A 26,375-nucleotide genomic window follows, 5' to 3' on the forward strand; every position below is an offset into this window, starting at 1 on the left:
CCTTGTAAGGCTGTTCGAAAGATTCTGTCTGTAGCGTCTGTTTTTCTATGTTGAATATTAACTATTAGCTGGGTACCCTCTTTAGCCTTGTCTACAATGCTTGCTACCTTGGTTCAGCTATGTTCAAAAACATTTATTTTTTTTACGTCGGCGGCAGAGGATGTTACTGTACATTCCACCTAATCTTTTGCTAATTTAATCCCTCCAGTCTTTTCTAGACCCAAGTTCCCTACTGTACCTTTTTGCATGTTGTACAGCCCAGCTTTGAATTTTGCATGAAAAGCCAGGGGTTATGCTCTTGAACTGAGCTTCCATCCAAACTGCACCTGCTCTGAGCACTTCATCAGTAGATTCACTGTCCAGCTCCCTGTCCCCCTCTCCCACCGAGTCTGACTCGCTAGTAGGCCTACTAGCTAGTGGAGGTGCCAGTGGTGGTGCTGAACTGGCAGGATTAGCAGCGCTGCTAGCTAAGGCATCGCAATCAGGAGCAGTTTGCCCCTCACTTCTCTCCTCTGACACTGACAGTTCTCGAGGTGGTTTCGGGTTCGATTCACCATCTTTCTCTTGATTTTTTTACTTTAAAATTTCATCAAACTTGATATGTATTTTTTTAATATTTTTTTTTGTTTCATATTCAGTAGGAAGATGACTAGCCTAGGCTAAGTGACAAGATTACATAGGGACCTCTTCACTAGCTGATCATCACTACCTGTGTCAAGATCAGTTATTTACCTCACCGGCCCTCCCCATAACCTCCATGTGGAAATATGAGAGCAGGTCTGTAATCAGTGTGGCAGGATAGGATGATTACACAGAAGGATCCCTGCGCTTTGACATTATGGTTTTTCTGGGGGAGGAAGAAATAACGAGGAGACAACTTGACTAAAATCTGATCACTTTTATTAGAATGTTTTATAGTGCGAACTGTGAAAAAAGTTATAAATCGTGCCGTGAGAGGTCCTGGCAAATAGGTGCCGGAACAAACTAAGTAAAATCTGTTCCGGCAGGATCCGGGTCAAATTAAGCACTCTATAAATTAAGTATAAGTATAAGAAATCTAAGATGTGTCAAATAAATAATTTCCAGCTCAGGGAACCAGCTATGCATTTGGTTTGCTAACTTGCTAGCTAAGTGGGTAGATGTCAAGATCAAGCTTCTTTGTTACAGCAGAGATATTCAAACCTCTCCTGAGTAAAGATTCCTGTTGCCTAAATTGTTTTGTAATAGTATATATATATATATACAGTATATGTTTTTATAGCACTCCTTGTTTGCACATTCAGTAATACCATATACCCTGGTATGGTACAGAAACGGTTTAAGAGTATGAAAATCTGGATACTGCCCAGTAGGCTTGAGCGATATACAGTTTATACCGTATACCGGGATATTAAGAAAAACAGTATGGTTTACACCACCGCTTATAACTAACTATAAGTTATGTATAACTATAACAAATCTAAGCGGTATGGTACAGAAACGTATGACGGTATGATAATCTGGATAGTGCCCAACGTGTCATCTTTTTGATTGCCCGGACATTCCGCCTTTAGTTAGCTGTTTGTTCCACCACACAAAATTATAAAACTGGCTAGTATGTCTTCCTCTCGTTTGTCCTTAGATAGGCTGTTAGATGTAAACCAGTATTACTTTTACTTTGCTGCTTTTGGGTAAAGTTTGTCGACTTGAATATGAAATAGATTTTATTATTATTATTATTATTATTATTATTTTTATTATATTAAAACAGTTATGACGGTTATTTTATTTTCATGACGGTGTTCAGGGCTCCAGCTATGCATCGTCGATTACACGGTTATTAAAAAATTGTCACAGCCCTATCCATGGCATGATTGCATTGGCATCCATGCAATTCTACCCCCACGAACCAGTGCCATGTCAGAGAGGAGACGCAAAAAAATAAAACTAACACCACAGACATGGTCTGCATCCCAAATGGCACCCTATTCCCTACATAGTGTACTACTTTTGACCAGGACCCATGATGCAGCAGTGGGGTTACTTAAGTCTTAAAGGTGGATGGTGGAGGACAACATACAATTCATACAGGCCCGGACTCCTTTTTGGCCCTAATGCTAAAAGTAGACCAGCACTAACAGCTAAGTGGCTTCCAGCTGCTAGTGCCAACAGGACAGCTCTTTCCCTTACGGATGAATTTGCAGCTCAGAGGGTGGGATATAACTACAGCAACAACTGAGTTAGATGGGGTGGGCTGGTGGAGACAGATATACTGCAGACGGTGGGAGTCATCTGGGGTGTGCCAACGCAGGGGTAACACCCTGGCAGTGGCCCCAGAGAGGAGGCGGCAATGGAGGGGAAATGGGGTGAGGAATTTGACAACTGGATAGGACTGTCCACACCCCACAGAGGACAGATCGGCATAGAAGGCTTGTTGGACATTCCTTTATGATGACATCCTGGCCTCTGATTCCATCAAATGTCCCAAAGGATTCTGGTAATTAGTATTGTAATTCATCCATTAATGCATAGCTTAGCCATCAGTATTTAAAATATAACTTTGTGAGGATTAAGTTCTCATAACGTGGCCTCACAAAGTAGTATGAATAAGACTGATGGAATGGTGGTAAACCACAACAACACTACATTCTTTCCATTCCTGAGGTGAAAAGGTGATAGTTAGGGATGAAACACAATACTCACAGGGGATGCGGCTGGCATGCCAGGGGGCGGAGTTAGTGACAAAGCCCTGTTTTGTTGCCGTGACAATGACCCAGGAGCCAGGGCGGTACAGGAAGGTGACCATGACGACGCCATCTTTGCCAGCCTTGCTGGATGCCAAGGTAGACTGGTTCCCATAAACATCCACTGCAGCCTCTGCCAGAGGTGAAAGGTCACTGTTGTCGAACACCTGGACTCTGATGAGCACCTCTGTGGAGAGACAGGAGCGAGAATTATTAAATTATTCAAACTAAATCAGAAACCTACAGGATAATTTGCAATGAATGCACAAAAGTATTGTTTGGTTTTGATTAAAAGTTGGAGGCTAAACTTGTAGGCCATCATACAAGTTCCACAATGAACTCTTATTTCAATCTGAGAGCACACAGATTGTTCTGCTTTTTCACATATAGTTGGGTTGTAGTTTCTAAGTTCCCTTGTAGCTAACGATAGGAAATGTGTTGTTCTTAAATAACAAATTCAAGTGTCATCTTGCCCTAAATAAAGCAAATGACAAGGCAAGCTCGTCTCTGTTCAGGTGTTCTAGTTCTCAGCTGACAAGTCATGATGACTCATCGTTGTTAACCATGAGATCAAAAAGCATTTAATAGAGTTTAGTGGTCTAGTGCCCGACCCTATTAGGACATGCTGGGACTTCTGCCATCAGAATCGATTGATCCTCCAAACCCCAGCCAAATTGTCTGGAGGGGCAGAATGGCTGGCTGATTCCACTGCAATGACCATGTGCTTTCTAGTACCCATGGTGATGACCTGGATCATACAGGCATACTCCTCAAAACTGTTCAGAACAATTCCAGTTATTGAGTTCAAGAATATATTCCATGGAAAACATCCTCTCTCATGATCATAAGATCACACACACACAGTCCAAGGTCTATTGACAGAAATGTTGCAATTAACAGTTGCTTTTATTGGCTGTGATAGACTCTCAACATACCACCTACATAGTCTGTATCACGGTAACACTAACACTATGTGCTTCTCAGAATCGTGTGTGTATGTGCGTGCGTACGCTAGCCCATTCAAAAGACCACTGAATGGCCCAGTTCACATTTTCACATGCTGCAGAGAGTCCTTCAGAAAACCCAGTTCACATTTTCACATGCTCCCGAGAGAGTCCTTCAGAAAACCCAGTTCAAATTTTCACATGCTCCAGAGAGTCCTTCAGAAAACCCATTTCAAATTTTCACATGCTCCAGAGAGTCCTTCAGAAAACCCAGTTCACATTTTCACACGCTCCAGAGAGAGTCCTTCAGAAAACCCAGTTCAAATTTTCACATGCTCCAGAAAGTCCTTCAGAAAACCCAGTTCAAATTTTCACATGCTCCAGAGAGAGTCCTTCAGAAAACCCAGTTCACATGTTCACATGCTCCAGAGAGAGTCCTTCAGAAAACCCAGTTCACATTTTCACATGCTCCAGAGAGTCCTTCAGAAAACCCAGTTCACATTTTCACATGCTGCAGAGAGAGTCCTTCAGGAAACCCAGTTCACATTTTCACATGCTCCAGAGAGAGTCCTTCAGAAAACCCAGTTCACATTTTCACATGCTCCAGAGAGTCCTTCAGAAAACTACTTTGATTCTAAATGGGTCAATGGCTCAATTGGCTCGATTGGTGTCCCCGGAAAAGAATGTTGGGAAAATGGGTCACTTGGCAGCTCCATCTAGCATGAAGGACAAGGCCCAGTGATTCCATGGTGCCATACCGAGAAGATGATATCATCTCCATAATTAACATATAACATGAATCAACAAACACAACAACCCACATGAAGCTATAAGGGAAATCACACTGCATGAACTGGTACTCAATAGAGGTACTCAAATCCTATTCTACGTGCCCACATTACAAAAACGTTTCCTCTGTGACTTCAGTAGGTTGTTGGTGGTCCACCATATAGTGTGAGGCAGAATATTACTTATTGTGCCAATGCAGCAAGCTGGGGTTCTTGAGAGTTCCTCATTGATATTTGGGGATACAAAGTCAAGAACTAAAAGGCTGAAATCATGGCAGGAAATACAATGAGATGCAAATTAAATGAAATATGAAACCTGACACTGAACTGGCTTACAGGTACCTATCACTTTGGTCCTTTTTACATTGATGAAAGTTGAAGGATATTCTCGAGAGGTATCAAACAAAATCCTGAGAATGGACTTATTACTGTAATGTAAACTTACAAACTTGTCACGTCTCGACCGCTACCTCCTGAAGTTGTGCACAACACTCGCCCCTCCCCAAGCAGGGCAATGTAAACAGAATTGTCTCGTTGAACCCAACACTGGTGCAGTAAAAATAGCAATAGCACAACAATGTTTATGAAACAACTGAAATGTTTAGAGATGTACATTATATTTGAGACTTGTTTTATTGCAATTTCACACGAGATTGCAGTAGCTGGCTGTTACATTCTGAAATTCTCACTGTATAAGAATCTCAATGTGTTTTCGTCCCTTCGGCTGCACTGAGCCACCATCCAGGCAATATATTATCTAGCTAGCTATGCAAGCATGAAGCTCATCAACTCCCCTGGGAATGATCAATGTTTTCAGTCGCAATTAGCTTTTTGCATCATATAATGACTTCCTTGATATTTATAAAAAAATTAAGCCTGGTTTGTAAGGTAACTTAAAGGAAAAATCCACCCAAAACCAGCCAATTCCTTTAATTTACAGTGTAAAATAACACTAATGTGAGAAAAAAACTTTTTTGTGACAAAAAAATATATAATTTTGGCGTTATAATAAGGTTGTCTAGCTAGCTGGTAAAATTAGCTACACACAATACCAAAAGCAATATTAGCATGTAAAGTAGCTAGTTTGTGCAGTTTGTTTAGGCGATTGTTACAGCTATCAAATTAAGAGTCAACAATCTCAACATGTTCAACCTGCAGGTCAATGTGCTTCACAGAGTGGAGTCCAACATTCGCTACGGCAGATAAACTATTGAGGAGATCGGAAATGTTGCCCACGCTACGCCAAAGGGCTGCGAGTTGCATTCTGGACTATTCTGGGACAAGGAGCGCTCTCCTTCGAGTAGGGAATGGGAGTCTATTGGGCGCTAGCTCAAACCCAACACTAACTTCCAGTGTAGTGACAGTGACTTTATCACAGTGCTACATTATATACCGGTGTGATTTCTGCCAGCTTTGAACGCCAAAAAATTCAGATACACATGAAAACAGGAAATGACCTAGGGAATCAATAGAACATCACTCAGAGATGCACAAAAACAATATAACTGTCAAAATGGGTGAACCTTTCATGTAACACGCTGAAGTAGTAGGCCTAAGAGCTATCTAGCTATGGTTCAGCTAATATTAGATCATGTCAACATTCAGCTAATGTTAGATAATGTCAACATTCAGCTAACTAGGTAATGCAGCTATTATTATGTAGTGGAGGAGAATGCAGAAATAATTTTGTTTAGTTTTCTACCTAGCAAGCTCTGTAGCTATTATACTATGAACGACACTATATGATAAAGTTACTGTACCTTTATATTCCTACGAGAGGCGTCGACATTCATGTTTGATACGCAAACGTTACTAGCTAGCACTAGCAAGCCAGCTGTGCAAGCTAATTTCATGTGTGTACGAACAAGAAATAAAACCTTTAATTGTTGCAACATTCAAGAGTGTAATATGGTTTGGTTGCATTATTCAAGAGTTTAATAGCATTATGTTTTAGATGAAAAGTTGCTTGCGGGCATCAATTTGCTTAGCTTCCTCCACTGTCCAATTGCCCCATACTGGGCTCGAAACAGTGATCCTATGCTTCGCAACACACGTGACCGCCCTCCTTGACAACGTACCAACAGTTTGATGGCTCCACCCGCGACATTTCCAGCTAGCTCTGGAGTGAGTTTATGGCACATTCTTAACTCTATTACACTTAGTTACTGGCTAGTGGCTACTGTGATGTTTACAGTAAATTAGATCAGCAGAAGCAAGAATGTCATGTTGCCAGCTACAACGAAAGGTAAGGCAAAGACATGATGTATAAATTGAAAAGTGTATGTACCTATTATGCCAATTAAAATCTCGTTGCGGTGCCTCTCCTTCAACTTTCGTCAATGAGAATAGCCCCTCCCGCTCTCTCCCCCCTGCCCTTCCTATCTGGTACCTCTCTCTCTCCCTCCATCCATCCCTCACTCCCTCTCTGGTAACTCTATTTTTCCAATCTCCCTCTCTCTATCACTCTCTCTCTCCCTCCTTCCTTTCCTCCCTCTGCAGATGGGCATTCAGGAAAGGCTGAGGGAAGCTGAGCAGCAGGGTGGCCTTGGAATAGGAAGATAAGTATTCCTCCATTCCAATAACGTCCCATTTCCATGTTTGCTCACAGCCAGCTCTTCCTGTATGTACAGTAGGCTCATTTCCATTCCATTGCTTAACACACACATCACCCACCACGATCTGAGCCATCTCATTCTGGCTACGGGCCAAATCTCATCCAGTCACTTCACACCTCTCTCACACTACACAGCTCAATTTAAATGGGTGATTTTGCCAATTGAGGTACTGTAGGCTATTTGAATAGAAATCAGCTGTTATTCAATGTTCACACACATTCTTTCTTTAGCCTCCCCAGACATGATGCACAAACATATTCAAGCATACGTGTGGGTTACTAATGATGGGGTTTAGGGGGTGTGAATGAGTGATAGTGGCGGTAGGTGACGTTTAAAATGAGCATGGCCTTATTTCTATTACAGAATATGACTGTCATTCATATTCCATTCACCCAGCTCAATGTGACATCGATAGGTTTAGGCTACTACATGATACTCAAATTTCCCTAAAACCATCATGAGGTTGCTACAACCTAACTTAGCCTATGAATGAAAGTGTACAACATATTGTCGAGATAAATCATTTGAGTTATCAAGGTGACAGACAGTGACACATTCGATACTGCCTTGCACACTCTTGCCTGCATCTAGCTGATCTAGGGTGTAATCATTAGTCCAACAGTTGCAAACGACAATTTCTACTGGACAAATTCCAGTATGTATATCCCAGTTTCCTTCCGTTTGCTTCCACCTAAGAAACGTTTTTCAATAGAATCGGTGGAATGAATACACATTTGATCACACACAAACACAGTTCACTTTCATAGCAGCCACATACAAACAGCATGATCATTTTTGTTCGCTGTATAACTGCTTCTCGCATCTACGCACTCTCCTTCTCTCACCTTTGTCCTTCGCTTGTGGACTTCAGTGCACAACACATCCGCTGTCTCAAATCAGGCAAAAAAAACTTTCCAAGCCAAACCTTCATATCATAATACAAGCAATGTTTGTAAATAAAATCAACTGATGAGAGAATAGTCAGATTAACTGATTATATTCACCTTTATTTAACTAGGCAATGTTGGTGGGGCATATTATTCTGTTTTAATGTTACAGTACTACTGAATCACTACGATAAATATAATAACTTTTTTGAGTGTATTACACAAAGCTGAGATTTCCTTTGAAGTCCAAAGTGTAGGAATATAGGTGAAATCAGTCATTGACACAGACATGGTGGTGTAGCAGGAAGTTCAGAATGCTGTGAGCCAAGAGGTTGCGAGTGTAAACCCCAAGTGAGGACGTTGAATAATAATTACTGTGTAAATAAACATACACATTGTTCAAATGTGTCATATGTAAGTGCGAAACACTACAGCTATTTTATGACGTTCCCTGGGACTTCCTAACTGTCACGCCCTGACCATAGTTTACTTTGTATTTTCTATGTTTTGATTGGTCAGGGTGTGATCTGAGTGGGCATTCTATGTTTCATGTCTTGTTTGTCTATTTCTATGTTCAGCCTGATATGGTTCTCAGTCAGAGGCAGGTGTTCGTCATTGTCTCTGATTGGGAACCATATTTAGGTAGCCTGGGTTTCACTGTGTGTTTGTGGGTGATTGTTCCTGTCTATGTGTTTTTCACCAGATAGGCTGTTTAGGTTTTCGTTACGTTCGTTACGTTTTGTTTTATAGTATTGTATTGGAGATTCGTGTTTCGTATTATTTAATAAACATGGATCGTAAACCACACGCTGCATTTTGGTCCGACTCTCCTTCGCATCAAGAAAACCGTTACAGAATCACCCACCACAAAGGGACCAAGCAGCGTGTCAACAGGCAGGAACAGCCCAAAGTGGAGTACAGTATGGACTATACTTCTTGGGAGGAGATAGACAGGTGGGCGGTCGACCCAGGGAGAGTGCCGGAGCCCGCCTGGGATTCGATGGAGCAGTGCGCGGAAGGATATAGGAGAATGGAGTTTGCGAAGCAAGCAAGGCGGCGCGGACGGAGGCCCCATAGTCAGCTCCAAAAATTTCTTGGGGGGGGGCTCAGGGAGAGTGTGGCAGAGTCAGGAGCCAGACCTGAGCCAACTCTCCCTGTTTATCGCAAGGAGCCAAGGAGGAGACCAGAACCAGAGCCGGTGTTGGAGGTGAGCGAAACAGAGACTGTGAAGGAGTTAATGGGGAAATTGGAGGAGAGAGAAATGAGGGAGTTGCTGTGTTGGTGTTTTAAACATGGAATTCGCCCGACGGAGCGTGTCGGGGATTTGATGGCACCTGGGTCAGCGCTCCATACTCGTCCTGAGGTGCGTGTTAGTCGGCTGGTGAAGATGGTGCCAGTCTCACGTACCAGGCCTCCTGTGCACCTCCCTAGCCTTGCACGTCCTGTGCCAGCACCGCTCTCAAGATCTCCAGTACGCCTTCACGGTCTAACCCATCCTGTGCCACCTCCACACCCCAGCCCTCCGGTAGCAGCTCCCCGCACCAGGCTTCCTGTGCGTGTCCTCGGCCCAGTACCACCAGTGCCAGCACCACGCATCAGGCCTACAGTGCGCCTCGCCTGTCCAGCGCTGTCGGAGCCCTCCTCCTCTCCAGCGCTGTCGGAGTCTCCCGCCTGTTTAGCGCTGTTAGAGCCTTCCTTCTCTACAGCGCTGCCGGAGTCTCCCGCCTGTTCAGAACTGCCAGTTAACATAGAGCTGCCAGTTAGCATAGAGCTGCCAGTTAGCATAGAGCTGCCAGTTAGCATAGAGCTGCCAGTTAGCAAGGAGCTGCCAGTCTGCAAGGAGCTGCCAGTCTGCAAGGAGCTGCCAGTCTGCAAGGAGCTGCCAGTCTGCAAGGAGCTGCCAGTCTGCATGGAGCTGCCAGTCTGCATGGAGCTGCCAGTCTGCAAGGAGCCGCCAGAGCTGCCTGTCTGCAGGATGCCGCCAGAGCTGCCAGTCTGCAAGGAGCCGCCAGAGCTGCCAGTCTGCAAGGAGCCGCCAGAGCTGCCAGTTAGCATGGAGCAGCCAGGGCCGCCAGTCAGCATGGAGCAGCCAGGGCCGCCAGTCAGCATGGAGCAGCCAGGGCCGCCAGTCAGCATGGAGCAGCCAGGGCCGCCAGTCAGCATGGAGCAGCCAGTCAGCATGGAGCAGCCAGTCAGCATGGAGCAGCCAGAGCAGCCAGTCAGCATGGAGCAGCCAGAGCTGCCAGTCAGCATGGAGCAGCCAGTCAGCATGGAGCAGCCAGAGCTGCCAGTCAGCATGGAGCAGCCAGTCAGCATGGAGCAGCCAGAGCTACCAGTCATCATGGAGCAGCCAGTCAGCATGGAGCAGCCAGAGCTGCCAGTCGACCAGACTCTTCCAGATCTGCCAGTCGTCCAGACTCTTCCAGATCTGCCAGTCGTCCAGACTCTTCCAGATCTGCCAGTCGTCCAGACTCTTCCAGATCTGCCAGTCGACCAGACTCTTCCAGATCTGCCAGTCGACCAGACTCTTCCAGATCTGCCAGTCGACCAGACTCTTCCAGATCTGCCAGTCGTCCAGACTCTTCCAGATCTGCCAGTCGTCCAGACTCTTCCAGATCTGCCAGTCGTCCAGACTCTTCCAGATCTGCCAGTCGTCCAGACTCTTCCAGATCTGCCAGTCGACCAGACTCTTCCAGATCTGCCAGTCGACCAGACTCTTCCAGATCTGCCAGTCGACCAGACTCTTCCAGATCTGCCAGTCGACCAGACTCTTCCAGATCTGCCAGTCGTCCAGACTCTTCCAGATCTGCCAGTCGTCCAGACTCTCTCAGATCCGCCAGTCGACCAGATTCTCCCAGATCCGCCAGTCGACCAGATTCTCCCAGATCCGCCAGTCGACCAGATTCTCCCAGATCCGCCAGTCGACCAGGATCTGCTGAAACCGCCAGCCAGCCAGGTTCTGGTAGTTTCTACTACCTGCCTGGGCTTCCTCTCAGTGCTGAGCTTCTTCTCAGTGCTGAGCTTCCTCTCAGTGCTGAGCTACCCATCTGTCCCGAGTTACCTCTGTCCCGAGCTGTCCCTCTGTCCCATGTTATCATTGTGGTGGGTAACCTATTTAGGGACGTTTAGGAGGGGGATTAAAACTGTCATGGAGTGGGGTCCACGTCCAGCGCCAGAGCCGCCACCGCGGACAGATGCCCACCCAGACCCTCCCCTATAGGTTCAGGTTTTGCGGCCGGAGTCCGCACCTTGGGGGGGGGGTACTGTCACGCCCTGACCATAGTTTACTTTGTATTTTCTATGTTTTGATTGGTCAGGGTGTGATCTGAGTGGGCATTCTATGTTTCATGTCTTGTTTGTCTATTTCTATGTTCAGCCTGATATGGTTCTCAGTCAGAGGCAGGTGTTCGTCATTGTCTCTGATTGGGAACCATATTTAGGTAGCCTGGGTTTCACTGTGTGTTTGTGGGTGATTGTTCCTGTCTATGTGTTTTTCACCAGATAGGCTGTTTAGGTTTTCGTTACGTTCGTTACGTTTTGTTTTATAGTATTGTATTGGAGATTCGTGTTTCGTATTATTTAATAAACATGGATCGTAAACCACACGCTGCATTTTGGTCCGACCATCGTTCGTATGAAGACGAAACTCGTTACACTAACAAGTTTTTGTTTGTAGGGCATCATGTTAACATTTTTATCCATGAATCCAAAATGTGTGATCACGTGAAAATCCACATGTGAAACTTCATGTGAAATAGCAACACAAGTGAAGTTTTCCAAAGCCACACGGTTTTAGAATTATTTACAATAATAATAACATTATAAAATAAATTGTTGCATGTGCAAAACATGTGGAAATTTCACAAGTGAAATCTGCTGATTTTCCACATGTGAAATCATATGTTTTTTTCCATAAGGGCTTTCTCAATCTGGACAGCCTTGTAAAGCTGTTTGGGGGAGTTTCCTGAGAGGGCAGATAGGATGGAAGATTGACGTGTTACAATCCCAGTCTATCCTTCTCCTATGAGCAAGGTCAAACATCCTTGGAAACATTTTTGATCTAAGGAGACTCACTCGTAACCCAAATGAAACACAAAGGGTTTGAGGTAGAGGCGTCAAGGGCGAGGATTGAGGTAAGAGGAGATAAATCTAACCAAATCACCTTCACCTCCTTCCTACTCGTATAGACCAGCTGGAAGTCATCATGAGGGACTTCCTCAGGCTGCACATAGAGGGGAGAAGAGAGACAGAGAGAAAGAGAGAGAGTGCAGAGATCCACAGCTGGAGCACGTCAGTAGAGAGGGTCTCTCTCAGGCCTCTGTTGTCTACTCAGGCCCAGAGGGAGAGTTATATGGTGTGTGAAGGTTTTTAGGGGTCCTTAAAGTTGGGTTACAGCTTTGGATGAGTTTCAGCTTGAACCCTACCACCTACAAGGCGGAAAAAAAGCTACCTTTGGTTACACACAAGAAGGGCCCCGAAAGCACTTCATGTGTAACATTGGGATCTTTACCAAGACATTTCAGAATAACGACAGATCCACTATCCACTAATAGCCAGCATGAATTGTTAGCTTAGAAAGTGAATGGTTTGGTGCTTTTGTCGTAACATGCATGGAAGTTTCTGACTAACTTAGCAAGCGATGATAGCTTGTTGTTACTTAGCTTGTCATTACACGTGTAAAGGTTTCGATTAAATCAAAAATATTTCAGCTTCCTCAGCAGCAGGTTGACAGTACAGTACACCCAGGTTGATATGTTAATATGGATGATTTCCAAGTGTTATAAACTACTGCTGAGTGTCCCCAGAGAGGAAACCCATCCACCATTTAGAGTGTGTTGGCCCTGGTGCAGGGCATTGTTCCACGTGGAATCACAGCCTCACAGGACACATCAAGGCTGTTCTAACAGGAAAAACGCAGTTCCAAGTTTCAAGCCAAAGTCCACAAACAGTTCCCCCTACTGTGATCTCCTTGAGAGGCAGGATCCCAGTGGACAAGAGGCTAGTCCCCTTGATTATCCCAGAGGAGAAAGGAGAGGACACTACATACACTTGATATAAGTAAACAGGATAAGACACACCAACAAACAGACGGCACAATTTCTGATTGATAAAGTAGAAAAATAACTGTTACAATCAACTCAGAGTTAACACAAAGTCCCTGCTTCTTTTTTTACCGGTGTCATCCTTTTCCATTTGAAACCAATAGTAAATTCTGATCTGTAATTATCAACAGTGATTCATATCAATAAGGTGTCATTACTTTTCATTCCTGGGTAACAGCAATTGTTTCTACTCATTTGCACAAGGAAGTGGTGAACAATCGAATAAAATCACAAGATTTCACCACAACTGAGTGGTGTGTAAACTACCGATATTTCCATAGTTTACAGTCACGATTCCACAGAACCTAACGTCAACACAAAAGGCTGAATGCGGAAATGTGTTACCATGGCAATCATCCAAGAACACGTTCACCCGCACCCGCACCCGCACCCACACAAAACACTGGCTAGTACATATTAATGGTATCAAACGTTTTTGTGTTACATACATTAGTCACAGAAGATTGTTGAATCTATGTGGTGTTCAGGCACTCATAGCACTCTGAGCAAAAGAGTGGTATCTGAATCAAACAGCTGCTGGAAGGGAAAAACCACAAATGCACGATCTGGTTTAGAGGTCGACCAATTATGATTTTTCAACACCGATACCGATTATTGGAGGACCAAAAAAGCCAATGCCGATTAATCGGCCGATTTTTAAGATGTATTTGTAATAATGACAATTACAACAATACTGAATGAACACTTATTTTAACTTAATATAATAAATCAATTTAGTCTCAAATAAATAATGAAACATGTTCAATTTGGTTTAAATAATGCAAAAACAAAGTGTTGAAGAAAGTAAAAGTGCAATATGTGCCATGTAAGAAAGCTAACGTTTCAGTTCCTTGCTCAGAACATGAGAACATATGAAAGCTGGTGGTTCCTTTTAACATGAGTCTTCAACATTCCCAGGTAAGAAGTTTTAGGTTGTAGGAATTATAGGACTATTTCTCTCTATACCATTTGTATTTCATATACCTTTGACTATTGGATGTTCTTATAGGCACTTTAGTATTGCCAGTGTAACAGTATAGCTTCCGTCCCTCTCCTCGCTCCTACCTGGGCTCGAACCAGGAACACATCGACAACAGCCACCCTCGAAGCAGCGTTACCCATGCTGAGCAAGGGGAACAACTACTCCAAGTCTCAGAGCGAGTGATGTTTGAAACACTATTAGCGCGCACCCCGCTAACTAGCTAGCCATTTCACATCACATCGTTACATCAGCCTAATCTCGGGAGTTGATAGGCTTGAATTCCTAAACAGCAGAGCTGCTGGCAAAACGCAAAAAAGTGCTGTTTGAATGAATATGTCATGTCATAATTACGTAAAATTCTGGCAAATTAGTTCGCAATGAGCCAGGCGGCCCAAACTGTTGCATATACCCTGACTCTGCGTGCAATGAACGCAAGAGAAGTGACACAATTTCACCTGGTTAATATTGCCTGCTAACCTGGATTTATTTTAGCTAAATATGCAGGTTTAAAAATATATACTTCTGTGTATTGATTTTAAGAAAGATGTTTATGGTTAGGTACACGTTGGAGCAACGACAGTCCTTTTTCGAGAATGTGCACTGCATCGATTAAATGCAACGCAGGACACGCTAGATAAACTAGTAATATCATCAACCATGTGTAGTTATAACTAGTGATTATGATTGATTAAGTTTAACGCTAGCTAGCAACTTACCTTGGCTTCTTACTGCATTCGTGTAACAGAAAGTCTCCTCATGAGGCAGGTGGTTAGAGTGTTGGACTAGTTAACCGTAAGGTTGCAAGATTGAATCCCTGAGCTGACAAGGTAAAAATCTGTCATTCTGCCCCTGAACAGGGCAGTTAACCCACCGTTCCTAGGCCGTCATTGAAAATAAGAATGTGTTCTTATTAACTGACTTGACTAGTTAAATAAAGATTAAATAAAGGTGATAAAAAAAAATCGGCATCCAAAATTACCGATTTCCTATTGTTATGAAAACTTGAAATCAGCCCTAATTAACCTGCCATTCCAATTAATCGGTCGACCTAATCTGGTTACACTAATCTATGATCAGAGTGAGGCCACGGGCAGGTTGCTGGGATGCAGTAATACAACTTGGTCATCATGTCCAGATGTTTTAGATCTCTGCACCGAAGCCAAGATGTTTAAAGCTGGCCTGGGACATCACATTGGCTTGTACTGTATGTGGTCAGTGAGAGGATTAAGAGGAGTAGCTAGAGAAACTATCATGTGGAGGTGAATTACATACACAGAGCCTTTCATACAGTGTCTCCATACAGTATATGGCACTGACATACAGCTGGAGTCGGAAGTTTACATACACTTAGGTTGGAGTCATTAAAACTCATTTTTCAACCACCCATTTGCGACCAAGCTACAACTTCCTGACTGATGTCTTGAGATGTTGCTTCAATATATCCACATCATTTTCCTGCCTCATGATGCCATCTATTTTGTGAAGTGCACCAGTCCCTCCTGCAGCAAAGCACCCCCACAACATGATGCTGGCACCACCGTGCTTCACGGTTGGGATGGTGTTCTTTGGCTTGCAAGCCTCCCCCTTTTTCCTCCAAACATAACTATGGTCATTATGGCCAAACAGTTCTATTTTTGGTTCATCAGACCAGAGGACATTTCTCCAAAAAGTACGATCTTTGTCCTCGTGCAGTTGTAAACCGTAGTCTGGCTTTTTTTTTTTATGGCGGTTTGGAGCAGTGGCTTCTTCCTTGCTGAGCGACCTTTCAGGTTATGTCGATATAGGACTCGTTTTACTGTGGATATAGATACTTTTGTACCTGTTGCCTCCAGCATCTTCACAATGTCCTTTGCTGTTTCCCTGGATTTGGCTAAGGTGTATGTAAACTTCCGACTTCAACTGTAAATACAACAACATTGTACAGTGTCGGTATCTCAGGATTTAATTATGGCTGATCATGCGTTAACCTAACAACATAATAAATCAAGGTTAAGATATCATGATGGTTATACGACAATGTAGCTCACCCACCCTCACACTGAGAAAGGGTAGTTGAGAAACATACAACATTATTGTGTCCATAATTTCCTGCCACTGTTTTGTATTTTCACTGCAAGAGTCTGCAAGAGTCTTGGGCCCAGTAACAGAAAGGTCGCCGTTTTGAATCCCTGAGCCAACTTGGTGAAAAACCTTTAGATGTAGCCTTGAACAAGGCACTTAACCCTCCCTCATTGCTCCTGTAAATCGCTCTGGATAAGAGCGTTGACTAAAATGGGTTATTCGCGTACCAGTCTTTTTGTGTCATTCTTTCTTTACAAAATATGTTGTGCTCCAACTGTATTTTGGGAATATGCAAGAAAGGTATCTTCGGACATTTTCTAAAATGGGTATGTGTGGCAAATAGGCTTACATGCCAAATTAGTAAACTGTTCTCAAACATAATCCAGATGTGAGATAATACAGCACAAACAGAAAATACTGAGGGGACTGAGTGTTAAATGCCAGTCGACAAAGGATTTGATATAGTTTCTTACTGAAAGCCTTTCAAAACATCCAATTTCCCAAGGAGCAGAATTTCATCTAAGGGCAGGAAAGTTGTATATGAACTGTGAGTATCCTAGCCAAACTGAATACTATATTGCAAGTCAATCGATATATATATAAGTATTGTTTGCTGGCAGTCCTTGTTTAGAGACACGGCAGGCGGTTGAGATTTTTTCAGGCTCACTTTTGATGTGAATGAATCTCATTCCAGAATAACTTGTCATTAGGAGGAAAATAAATTCACACGGTAAGAATTAGAGGAAAGAGCCATGGTTCAGGGATCCACCCATTGTGCGGAAACAAGAAACAGGTGATGGTTTTAAAAGATTAAAAAAAGAAATGCAACCAGTGCCAACAAAATGTCCAGTACGAATTATATGTGTTCAAATATGCTATCATCAGCCTAGGAAGAATATGTGTGTCTGTATAACCTGAATGACAGTCCACCTACTGTATATATACAGTATTGTATGGTCTAATAAATAAGGAGCACCATTAACCTGTGCCCTGCACACAAAAGCCATTGAAAACTTTTGCTGTGAAGTAATCCATGTATGGACATGACTTTTGTTGTGCTTAAGAACAACCAATAAAGACATTCTATTGAATAAATAAAAGATTGAGTACTCAATGAGTAGGGCGGTTCCCTGTCTTAGCAGGACACGGCGGGTGTGTTAGGCTGTCTATATTTCCAAAGGGGTGCTCTGCTGTGCCTCTATGCTGTGTCTAGACAGCTCTACTAGTATCCTCTGAGAGGAGAGAGGGTATTATGTGTCAACAGTCGGATTCCTCCCACTGTACAGCTGCCTGAGCAAAAATACCTCGGCAGACAGCCAGCCCACCTTCAATAGGCTACCACTACAGCAAAACAGCCTGGTTGGTCCTGGTCCACGGTGCTCTGAATCCTAATACAGGATGTCAGTCAGAGCAAAATTCTGTGAGTCAGACAGACCCGCTCTTCTAGCCTGGTACTAGATCTGTTTGTGCTGTCTTGCCAACTCCTATGGTCATTGTGACCCTATGATTTGACAAGACAGCACAAACAGATCTGGATCCAGGCTACCACTCTTCAGTAGAAACCAACTAATTTGCACAGGCCTCAGCTCCACTCCCAGCAGTAGAATGCATAATTAAAAAGAAATGATTGAATTGCTAATTAGGACTGACCTCTTCTTGACATTGCTTCCATATTTAACATAACCATATATCTACTCTACACTGCCTGCTACTTCCCCTGGATGGTTTAGTGAGACAGCATTTTTTAAAATATATATATATTTTTAAATTTTAAGTAGCTTTAGTTTTTTAGTAGCTACTATCTTGTCTCATCGCTACAACTCCCGTATGGGCTCGGGAGAGACAAAGGTTGAAAGTCATGCGTCCTCCGATACACAACCCAACCAAGCCGCACTGCTTCTTAACACAGCGCGCATCCAACCCAGAAGCCAGCTGCACCAATGTGTTGGAGGAAACACCGTGCACCTGGCAACCTTGGTTAGCGCGTACTGCGCCCGGCCCGCCACAGGAGTGGCGGTGGTGAGACAAGGACATCCCTACCGGCCAAGCCCTCCCTAACCCGGACGACGCTAGGCCAATTGTGTGTCGCCCCACGAACCCAGAGTCTCTGATGGCACAGCTGGCGCTGCAGTACAGCACCGTTAAACACTGCACTACCCGGGAGGCCCTAGACAGCATTTTCACATCACAATATAGCCAGTCATTTTTGAGATTCTCAAAAGATCCACAATCCATATTTGTAGTGGCTAAATATCAAATAATATGACCTGGAGACATTGTAGTCCTAATCCATAAGAAAAAGGGGTCCCCAATTTGATTTTTTATTTTACCTTTATTTAACTAGGCTAGTCAGTTAAGAGGACTGGACACCCCACATAGCCTGGTTCCTCTCTAGGTTTCTTCCTAGGTTTTGGCCTTTCTAGGGAGTTTTTCCTAGCCACCGTGCTTCTACACCTGCATTGCTTGCTGTTTGGGGTTTTAGGCTGGGTTTCTGTACAGCACTTTGAGATACCAGCTGATGTACGAAGGGCTATATAAATACATTTGATTTGATTTAACCTCTTGAGACTAGGGGGCAGTATTTTTATTTTTGGAAAAATAACGTTCTCAAAGTAAACGGGCAAGATGCTAGAATATGCATACAGTGGGGCAAAATAGTATTTAGTTAGCCTCCAATTGTGCAAGTTCTCCCACTTAAAAAGATGAGAGAGGCCTGTAATTTTCATAGATTCAGCTGAAGGACGATTTTTGTTGGAGCGTATGGTCCAGGGGCCGGAAACTTAATTATAAATAATTTCTACACTGCACATTTACCACAACTAAGGCCAAAAATATATTGTATTTGAAAATAACTATCAATTCATCCCTTGATCATGTGTCTTTTGCTGGGAAAATGGCTGTGTGTTTTTTGGACTTGGCTACGACCTAACAATCATATGTGGTGCTTTCGCTGTAAAGCATTTTTGAAATCGGACACGGTGGGTAGATTAACAAGATGTTTATCTTTCATTTGCTGTATTGGAATTGTTAATGTGTGAAAGTGACATATTTCAAAAAATATATTTTTGAATTTCGTGCGCTGCCTTTTCCGGGGAATGTTTTCAAGGGGTTCCGCTAGCGGAACGCCTGCGCTAGAAAGGTTAAATTACTGGTGACTGTAAAGCTTTTTTTGGACCAAAAACAAGCAAAAATGTTTGGGCCCACTTGCCGCCTGTTGCCGACCCCTGTCATAGAGGCTCAAAGTGCAGCAGTGTATAGATATGGACAGACTACCCCTGAAGTGCAGCTATACAGAACAACCACCCTGTGACTGAACTACTGTCACGACTTCCGCCGTAGTCGGTCCCTCTCCTTGTTCGGGCAGCGTTCGGCGGTCGACGTCACAGGCCTTCTAGCCATCGCAGATACACTTTTCATTTTCCATTTGTTTTGTCTTTGTTGTTTTACACACTTGGTTTCAATTCCCCAATTACATGTTCATTATTTAACTCTCTGTTTCCCCATGGTTTTTATGCATAATTGTTTAATGTATGTTCGGTCCATTATTGTGGGCTGGGTATTACGACATGTTATTGGAATATTTGAGTAAAGTTACTTGTGTTACTCATCTCTGCTGTCCTGTGCCTGACTCCTCTGCACCAGCTACACCCAGACCACTACAACTACCCCATGACATCAATAGAAAACGAACAAGAAAATTGATAATTTTGCGTAATAAAAATACAATAATACCTAGATCTCAGGGTACAGAAGGTACAGAAGGGACTGTACTGCCAAACAATTACGAATCTGAACAATTATGAATTTGAGATTGTACTGTATGGTTCACCTGACCAGCGACAGTGGAGAGAAAGATGGGAGGGTACAGATAACACAAAGCAATGGCAGTCAGCTCACATTAGACTCCTGCCTGGCCAGGCCTCAGCCGGCTATTGTCCGCACACCGGGGCAGGCTGCACAGGTTATCAGACGATTAGGACAGTCAGGTGTTGCTCATGCAGAAACAGCCCAAGAATAACACATTTTTCATGCTTTGGTTGTTGCTTTGGGCAGTGGGCACAGTCAGTCAGCAAGTATACACATCTGATGCTTTTACATAAACCTCTGATCTCAACAACAGCAACACTGCCTCCATCTTCACAAAATAGTTTTTTTAATCAACCTCAGGCTCTAAGTGGCCAGCAATACACCATAGATGTTTGATAATTCAAGGAGACGTACCATAGAAGGATCTACGATCGCATGAGTATCTCAGTTGTGATGGCACATGTCATTATTAGGGTTTCTTTCAGCCTTGAATGACAGACAGCACCTGACTCTTGTAAGACAGATAAACATAAACAATAAACAATACACCTTCAAAAGAATGCCACAAATGGACATGTGACAAACCGCCTCAATTGGGTAGGAGGCAACATAGAGGTCACTGAGAGGGGAAGGGGCAGGATTCACCATGGACAGATTACCATGGCAATAGCATAATGTGACAGAGAGAGGACAAAGAGAAGACACCTTCCACTCAGCCACTCCGATCTGCAGAATTCAGCATGAAATAATGTTAAGATAACCAAGATCAGTTTACATCAAACTGAAGATGGCCTTGTATCAAAAGTTCCTTTTCAGGACAATAATTCAGATATGAGGATTTCTGATGTTTTCCTATATAGTATTCATATATAGTATTTCAAAGTACCCTTAACTCCTCTAACATACAAACCTTCTCTCTGGGGATGTCAGGCTTACATTGAATATTGCGCTATTAGATTAAATTATGTTATTCATTGAATAAATAACATCCCCATGGTTGGGTTCAATCCATTCTGAATTCATTTCAACAGTATATCATTAATATGTATGCCTTGCTTACTGATGCTGCAGAGAGTGTGTACCGAAAAACAGCATCCCAAATGGCACCCTATTCCCTATGAAGTGCACTACTTTTAACCAGGCCATATCGGAAATAGGGTGCCATTAGTTGGGCCATTTTCCCAACATCTACCTGTAACTAAATATGCATCTTCAAAAGGAGCTGAGCTGATACAAGAAGAGAGTCTGGCACAATTTGAATATGTCCACAGCATCACCCTACACTGATCTCTGAAATAATTTCCTTTTTCTTCCTAGACCAAGCATTTAATTGGTAATAGCATACTTTTTTTTGATAGGTTGTGGTGATTCATCTCATTCTTGCTGAGCTACTGAGCCGAAAGAACATTGCAAGTCACTGTGCTGTTAAAAGAAAGGAATTTCAACTACGATAAAAAAGAAAGACACTCAAGCTTTTTAACCAGCAGCCCAAGCTTCTCGGCCTCAACTCAATCCACAAGCGCCAAATTATTTCAGCGACTCGACTTAGTTTACCATCCAAGCTCTCTGACTTCAAAGGGACCTTTACTTCTGAGGAGAGATTGAGGTCATGAGCTCTATGATAAAGTAATGGAAGAACACAGTCTGACAAATCAATATGAAGTGAAGGTGGGGTCGTGGTTGACGACAGCATCTTCAAATGAATGAATCAACATTTCCTGTCTCTCCAATTGGGATACTTTTTATCAACACATGGTGTAAAAGCATGGTATAATGACAAGGTGTTAGAGAATTTGATGTGATTTCCCATTTGAAAGTGTTTCAAGAAAGTTTCATCTATACAGCTAAACTGCAAGGCAGAGGCCATTTTAGCATGTAAATCTTGGTGGGGCAAAAAAAAAGTGGGAGGTATGCCAGCAAAGCCATTACACATTAAAACATAGTTGATATGCAGACTTGCTTTAAAAAAATGTGGATTCTACTGACAATTGAGATGTACAAACTATGGCATAAGGGGACGACAAGTGGATAAGAGGCAATCTGTCACTTCGATTAAGACATTAATGAGCAAGAGACGACGGACGTAGTCAATATAACTATTTGTTCAGCACTGTTGAAATGTACAGCGACAGAATTCAGAACATGGGCCGTTCTTACAGTGTTCTCCCTGTACAAGTCAGAACCGTAGGATAAATAAAGGGGGCATATAAACAGACTATGAAAGCTCTTACAATATTCTATGATTACATTTCTCTAAAACAGGTTATAGGCTATTCGTGCACCACAAAGTTAGAACAATAGGCGAAATTAAGAGGTGAAAATAGACCAAATTATTAGGATGAGGCATATTGAACGCCATTTGGGTCTTTGCGTGTCAAAAAAGATGCACGTCATATAACATTATTTGACGCGTTAAATAAGCTTTTAATTTGACATGTCAAAAAGCACAATTATATTATAGAATGTTGTGTGTAATGAATTTGCACGCGCAAGCCAAGCACCACAACTACTATCAGTAGCACTGTCAAAGCTGCATAAAAAAGTAGCCAAACAATCACATAGTGGGCCACGAACGATGTGTTTACAATACCGCGTTGGTGAAAATAGACCAAACTATTAGGGTGAGGCACATGGGCTAGCAACAGCTTACTACACAATATACACTTAGTATTACTTTCTTAGCTACAGTATACATTTCTCCCTTGCATATTACATCATTTATGCAGCAGCATACAAGACATTTTTGGATTCACCTTGTGAAGGTGGAGCAGCCGTCCTCTGTTGGCAAATTTTGTCATCAAACTTTGTCATCAAAGTCTGCCATTCCCTGGATTTATGGTGGGAACTTGGGGGAAAAAACACAGCCACTCCATTGAATAGCAGGCTAACGTTAATGGTTTCTTTGCAACACTTGCAGTTAGCCACTGATTCCTTCCAATCGACTCATTGTTGAATTTGCCATTTAAAAAATATATATTATTTATCTTCAAGGATTAAAAAGGATTTGCCAGTAGATTGTCGACTTGATGACAACTGATGATGACTGCTACCTAAGACTTTGAAAGTAAGATGTTGACATGTTGTCCAATCAAAACTACTGTAGATATAACATGATTTGATGTCATTCTATCTGTGGCCAATTACCTTGAGCCTTCTTGGATGGGCACTTCTATTATAACTCTATGACAGAACCCAAGCACCTAAAACTTTTGAGCTCTAAACCTTAGAATTGGGGATGACGTACTGTACCATGAGTGACAGAAAACGGAGCCAATCATGACAGAAAACTGAGCCAATCAGGCGCAACGCTCTGTATTTTCTGCTGGCTAGCCCCAACACCACAGAAAACACTGAGCTAGGCTGAAACACCAGCATTTTTGAGCTGCCTTACTCAAAAAAGAGACCATGTTTGTATGCGGCTTTATTAACTCAATGACAATTTATTTATTTTTTACATTGTTTGCAAACTGATGTGACAAGCAAAACAGGCAAGACCCCCCCCCCCCCCCAAAAAAAACAATTATATATATTTTTTAAATGTCTTTTACCTAAAAGTGTGGTCCTCAAAACCCCACCTGCCCTGATTGACGAGTCGCCACTGCTGCAAGGACAAACTATTAGACCAACCACAACCAGTTTGCTCAGTCGGTGAAACTAGTGGTATTCACATGGATAATCTATGATTATTCATAGATAATATTAGAGAAGCTAAAAGATTAAAGTACACCGAATTTGACGTGTGCGTTAAGAAGCTCTACCCATCTTGACAAGCTTGTCCAAAGCACTAAGAAATAAGCACATCTTCCAGAAATAGGCTTCTTTGGTCGCAAAAAAACGTAGCTAATGAAATATAGATAATGGACACGACTTCTTAAAAGCCTGCTTAGCTATAAAAAAAAGAGGCATCTACAAGGAATTGCAACATATTGAAAGCATCTGAACTTGGCCCAGTTGAAGGATAGGGAACTGTAATGGGGACAGGTTAAAGCACCACCAAGCATTGACACAAGCATCCACGTCAAGCACCATAGTCTACTGTCTCAGGGCAGCCTATTTAATAATAATAATAATAATAATAATATGGGTATAAAATTGTGAAAATACTCCTGCAGAGAAACTGAATTGAAATAGGATATATAAAATGTATCAAAAGTCCTGGGAACCCAAAACAAACATTGTTCAAACTATAATGTCCTTTGGCCATTCATGAGGCCTCTTGGGACATAACAACAACAACAACAATGTCAACAACGGGTGCGTGCAGATGACAGTAGCCAAAACAAGCTTGTCGTCCATCTGGCAATCACAAATGCACACTAGCTCGTGCTATATATACTCTTACTGGCCTATTTTTCTAGCATTGGAATGATTTTATTGATTTTGATTTAAAAAAAATAATAGTTATACTAACCATTGGTGTCTGACAATTGACCATTTGCTAATTGAAAATATCTAGTTGGCATCTTCCAGAGTTACATAAAGTTAACGGGCTGGGCATGGATAGAAGTTGGAACTTAAAACTGACGCCTCATCATAGCTTAATTGCTATCGCACAACTCAGCTCGCACATGGTAACGGAATAATGCAACTGCTATTGATAGGCTATATAGCCTTGCGTTAGGTTAGATTTACCTACAGATTGAACCTAGAGATGGCCCATCAGGGAAGGGGGCTACAGTTCAGGATCCTTTGTTTCAAAACTGAAGCCCTATTCCATTCTCGAATGCAAAGAAGTAGCCACAAGTCTAGAGCATGCGGCGACTAAATTGTATCCATTCGTGCGTAGCCTATTATAGCTGAATAAATGCGACGGTTACATAATAACTCATCCTCATCACTGACAAGGGACACAAATAATAACAACAGCCAATGCGTTAGCTGTAGCAGCCAATTCACCACCACAGACTTTTCCCTCAAAACTCGGATCTTGCCGAATCTCTACGAATAACTCACCAAGTGCTCCCTGGTCCGAAATGGATTTAGCAAGTCCTTCCCAAAGATTGCCGAGAAAAAGAAAGAGAAAAAGAAGACGAGATGTGTGCGGCGGTGGCATTCTTACTGCGACATCATCAATTCCACTTAGGTGGCCATTCATCCATACTGCTTTTGAGGTTGGCATTGACTGCTCCCTTTTCGCGCTGCCTCGGATGTCCACTCCTTGCTCGGTTTACGCTCTGGAGTGGCTTCACAATTCCATTGTCCTACGTGGGAGGGGACGCTTGCTCTACCTTGTTGGTGGTCGTGAACGCCCCCTAACGGTACCAAAGTAGAGTGTGTGCACAGATGGGCCCATATGAAGGTCGATGGGCCCTTATAAGTCCATCTCGAACTCCCATTAGGAGGACAGTGTAATTACAATGTAAGTACACAGTGTTCCATTTCACTTAAAAGTAGGCTACCTATCGGTGTGTCTGCAAAATAGCCACTATTCATTCAAATGTGTTTTGAAATGATTATAACATGTCGGTGTAACAGAAAATCACCAATAGGTATAAGTACTGTACCCTTCTTGCCATATCTGGGTATTTATTATTTTTCCATGAGCTGCATAAACACAGGATTGCCTGGTCTATGCATAGTCACTTCACCCCTACCTGCATGTACAAATTATACAGATACCCCCTGTATATAGCTTCCTTATTGTCATTTTATTGTGTTACTTTTTATAATTTTCACTTTACTTTATTTGGTGAATATTTTCTTAACTCTTCTTGAACTGCACTGCTGGTTAAGGGCTTGTAAGTAAACATTCCATGGTAAGGTTGTATTCGGCGCATGTGAAAAATAACATTTGATTTGAGTGTTATTGTCACTCTAGGGTCTCCCCTCTCCCCTCTACAATAACAGGAAGCTGGCTCAGCCTTCAGTGAGTCATGATGGTCTCCCTAACACAATGGTTGCTTATAAGAGCAGGCCGTTGCCATCACACTAACAAGGATATCCCCTTAGTGAACACTGGAAGGCCAGTTTGGCTTCAAAAGGGCACAACGTGCTAAATCAAGTTGGTAAAGATGATATGTTTATTTCAATACAAAATAGAATAGCTAATAGCTAGATACCCTTTTTTAAATGATGCATCTTTAGAAAGTGTGCAGTTATAGGGAGTAGAATAGTACTACCTCAATCATCCTGACTAACCAGTGTCTCGCTACTTTTATAGCCTCGCTACTGTACATAGCCTTGTCTTTTTTACTGTTGTTTTATTTCTTTACCTACCTATTGTTCACCTAATACCTTTTTTGCACTATTGGTTAGAGCCTGTAAGTAAGCATTTCACTGTAAGGTCTACCTACACCTGTTGAATTCGTCGCACGTGACAAATAAACGTTGATTTGAACAAGAAGCCCATTGCAACATTTACAAACAGTAAATGAAACAGTTTAAAACTCATAAAAAGGGTGGGCGTCTGTGTCAAAACAAATAAATACATAAAACACCAGGGTTTCCAGGGTGATACAGTAGTTGT

The 26,375-nt window shown here is 42.7% G+C and overlaps 1 protein-coding gene across 1 annotated transcript in view; it reads right to left on the bottom strand.

The window, feature by feature from the left end:
* Positions 1–25,085, bottom strand: part of LOC139364572 (protein FAM171A2-like) — a 79,237-nt gene extending 54,152 nt beyond the window's left edge. Inside the window, exons 1-2 of the mRNA XM_071101413.1 lie at positions 24,863–25,085; positions 2,683–2,910 (exon numbers count right to left, since the gene is read on the bottom strand). Coding sequence (XP_070957514.1) covers positions 2,683–2,910; positions 24,863–25,028 — 394 coding nt within the window. The 5' untranslated portion in view covers positions 25,029–25,085. The remainder of the gene's footprint in view (positions 1–2,682; positions 2,911–24,862) is intronic.
* Between the last annotated feature and the right edge of the window lie 1,290 nt (positions 25,086–26,375).

The sequence above is a fragment of the Oncorhynchus clarkii genome, chromosome 13, assembly GCF_045791955.1.
Source record: "Oncorhynchus clarkii lewisi isolate Uvic-CL-2024 chromosome 13, UVic_Ocla_1.0, whole genome shotgun sequence".
Taxonomy (NCBI): Eukaryota; Metazoa; Chordata; class Actinopteri; order Salmoniformes; family Salmonidae; genus Oncorhynchus; species Oncorhynchus clarkii.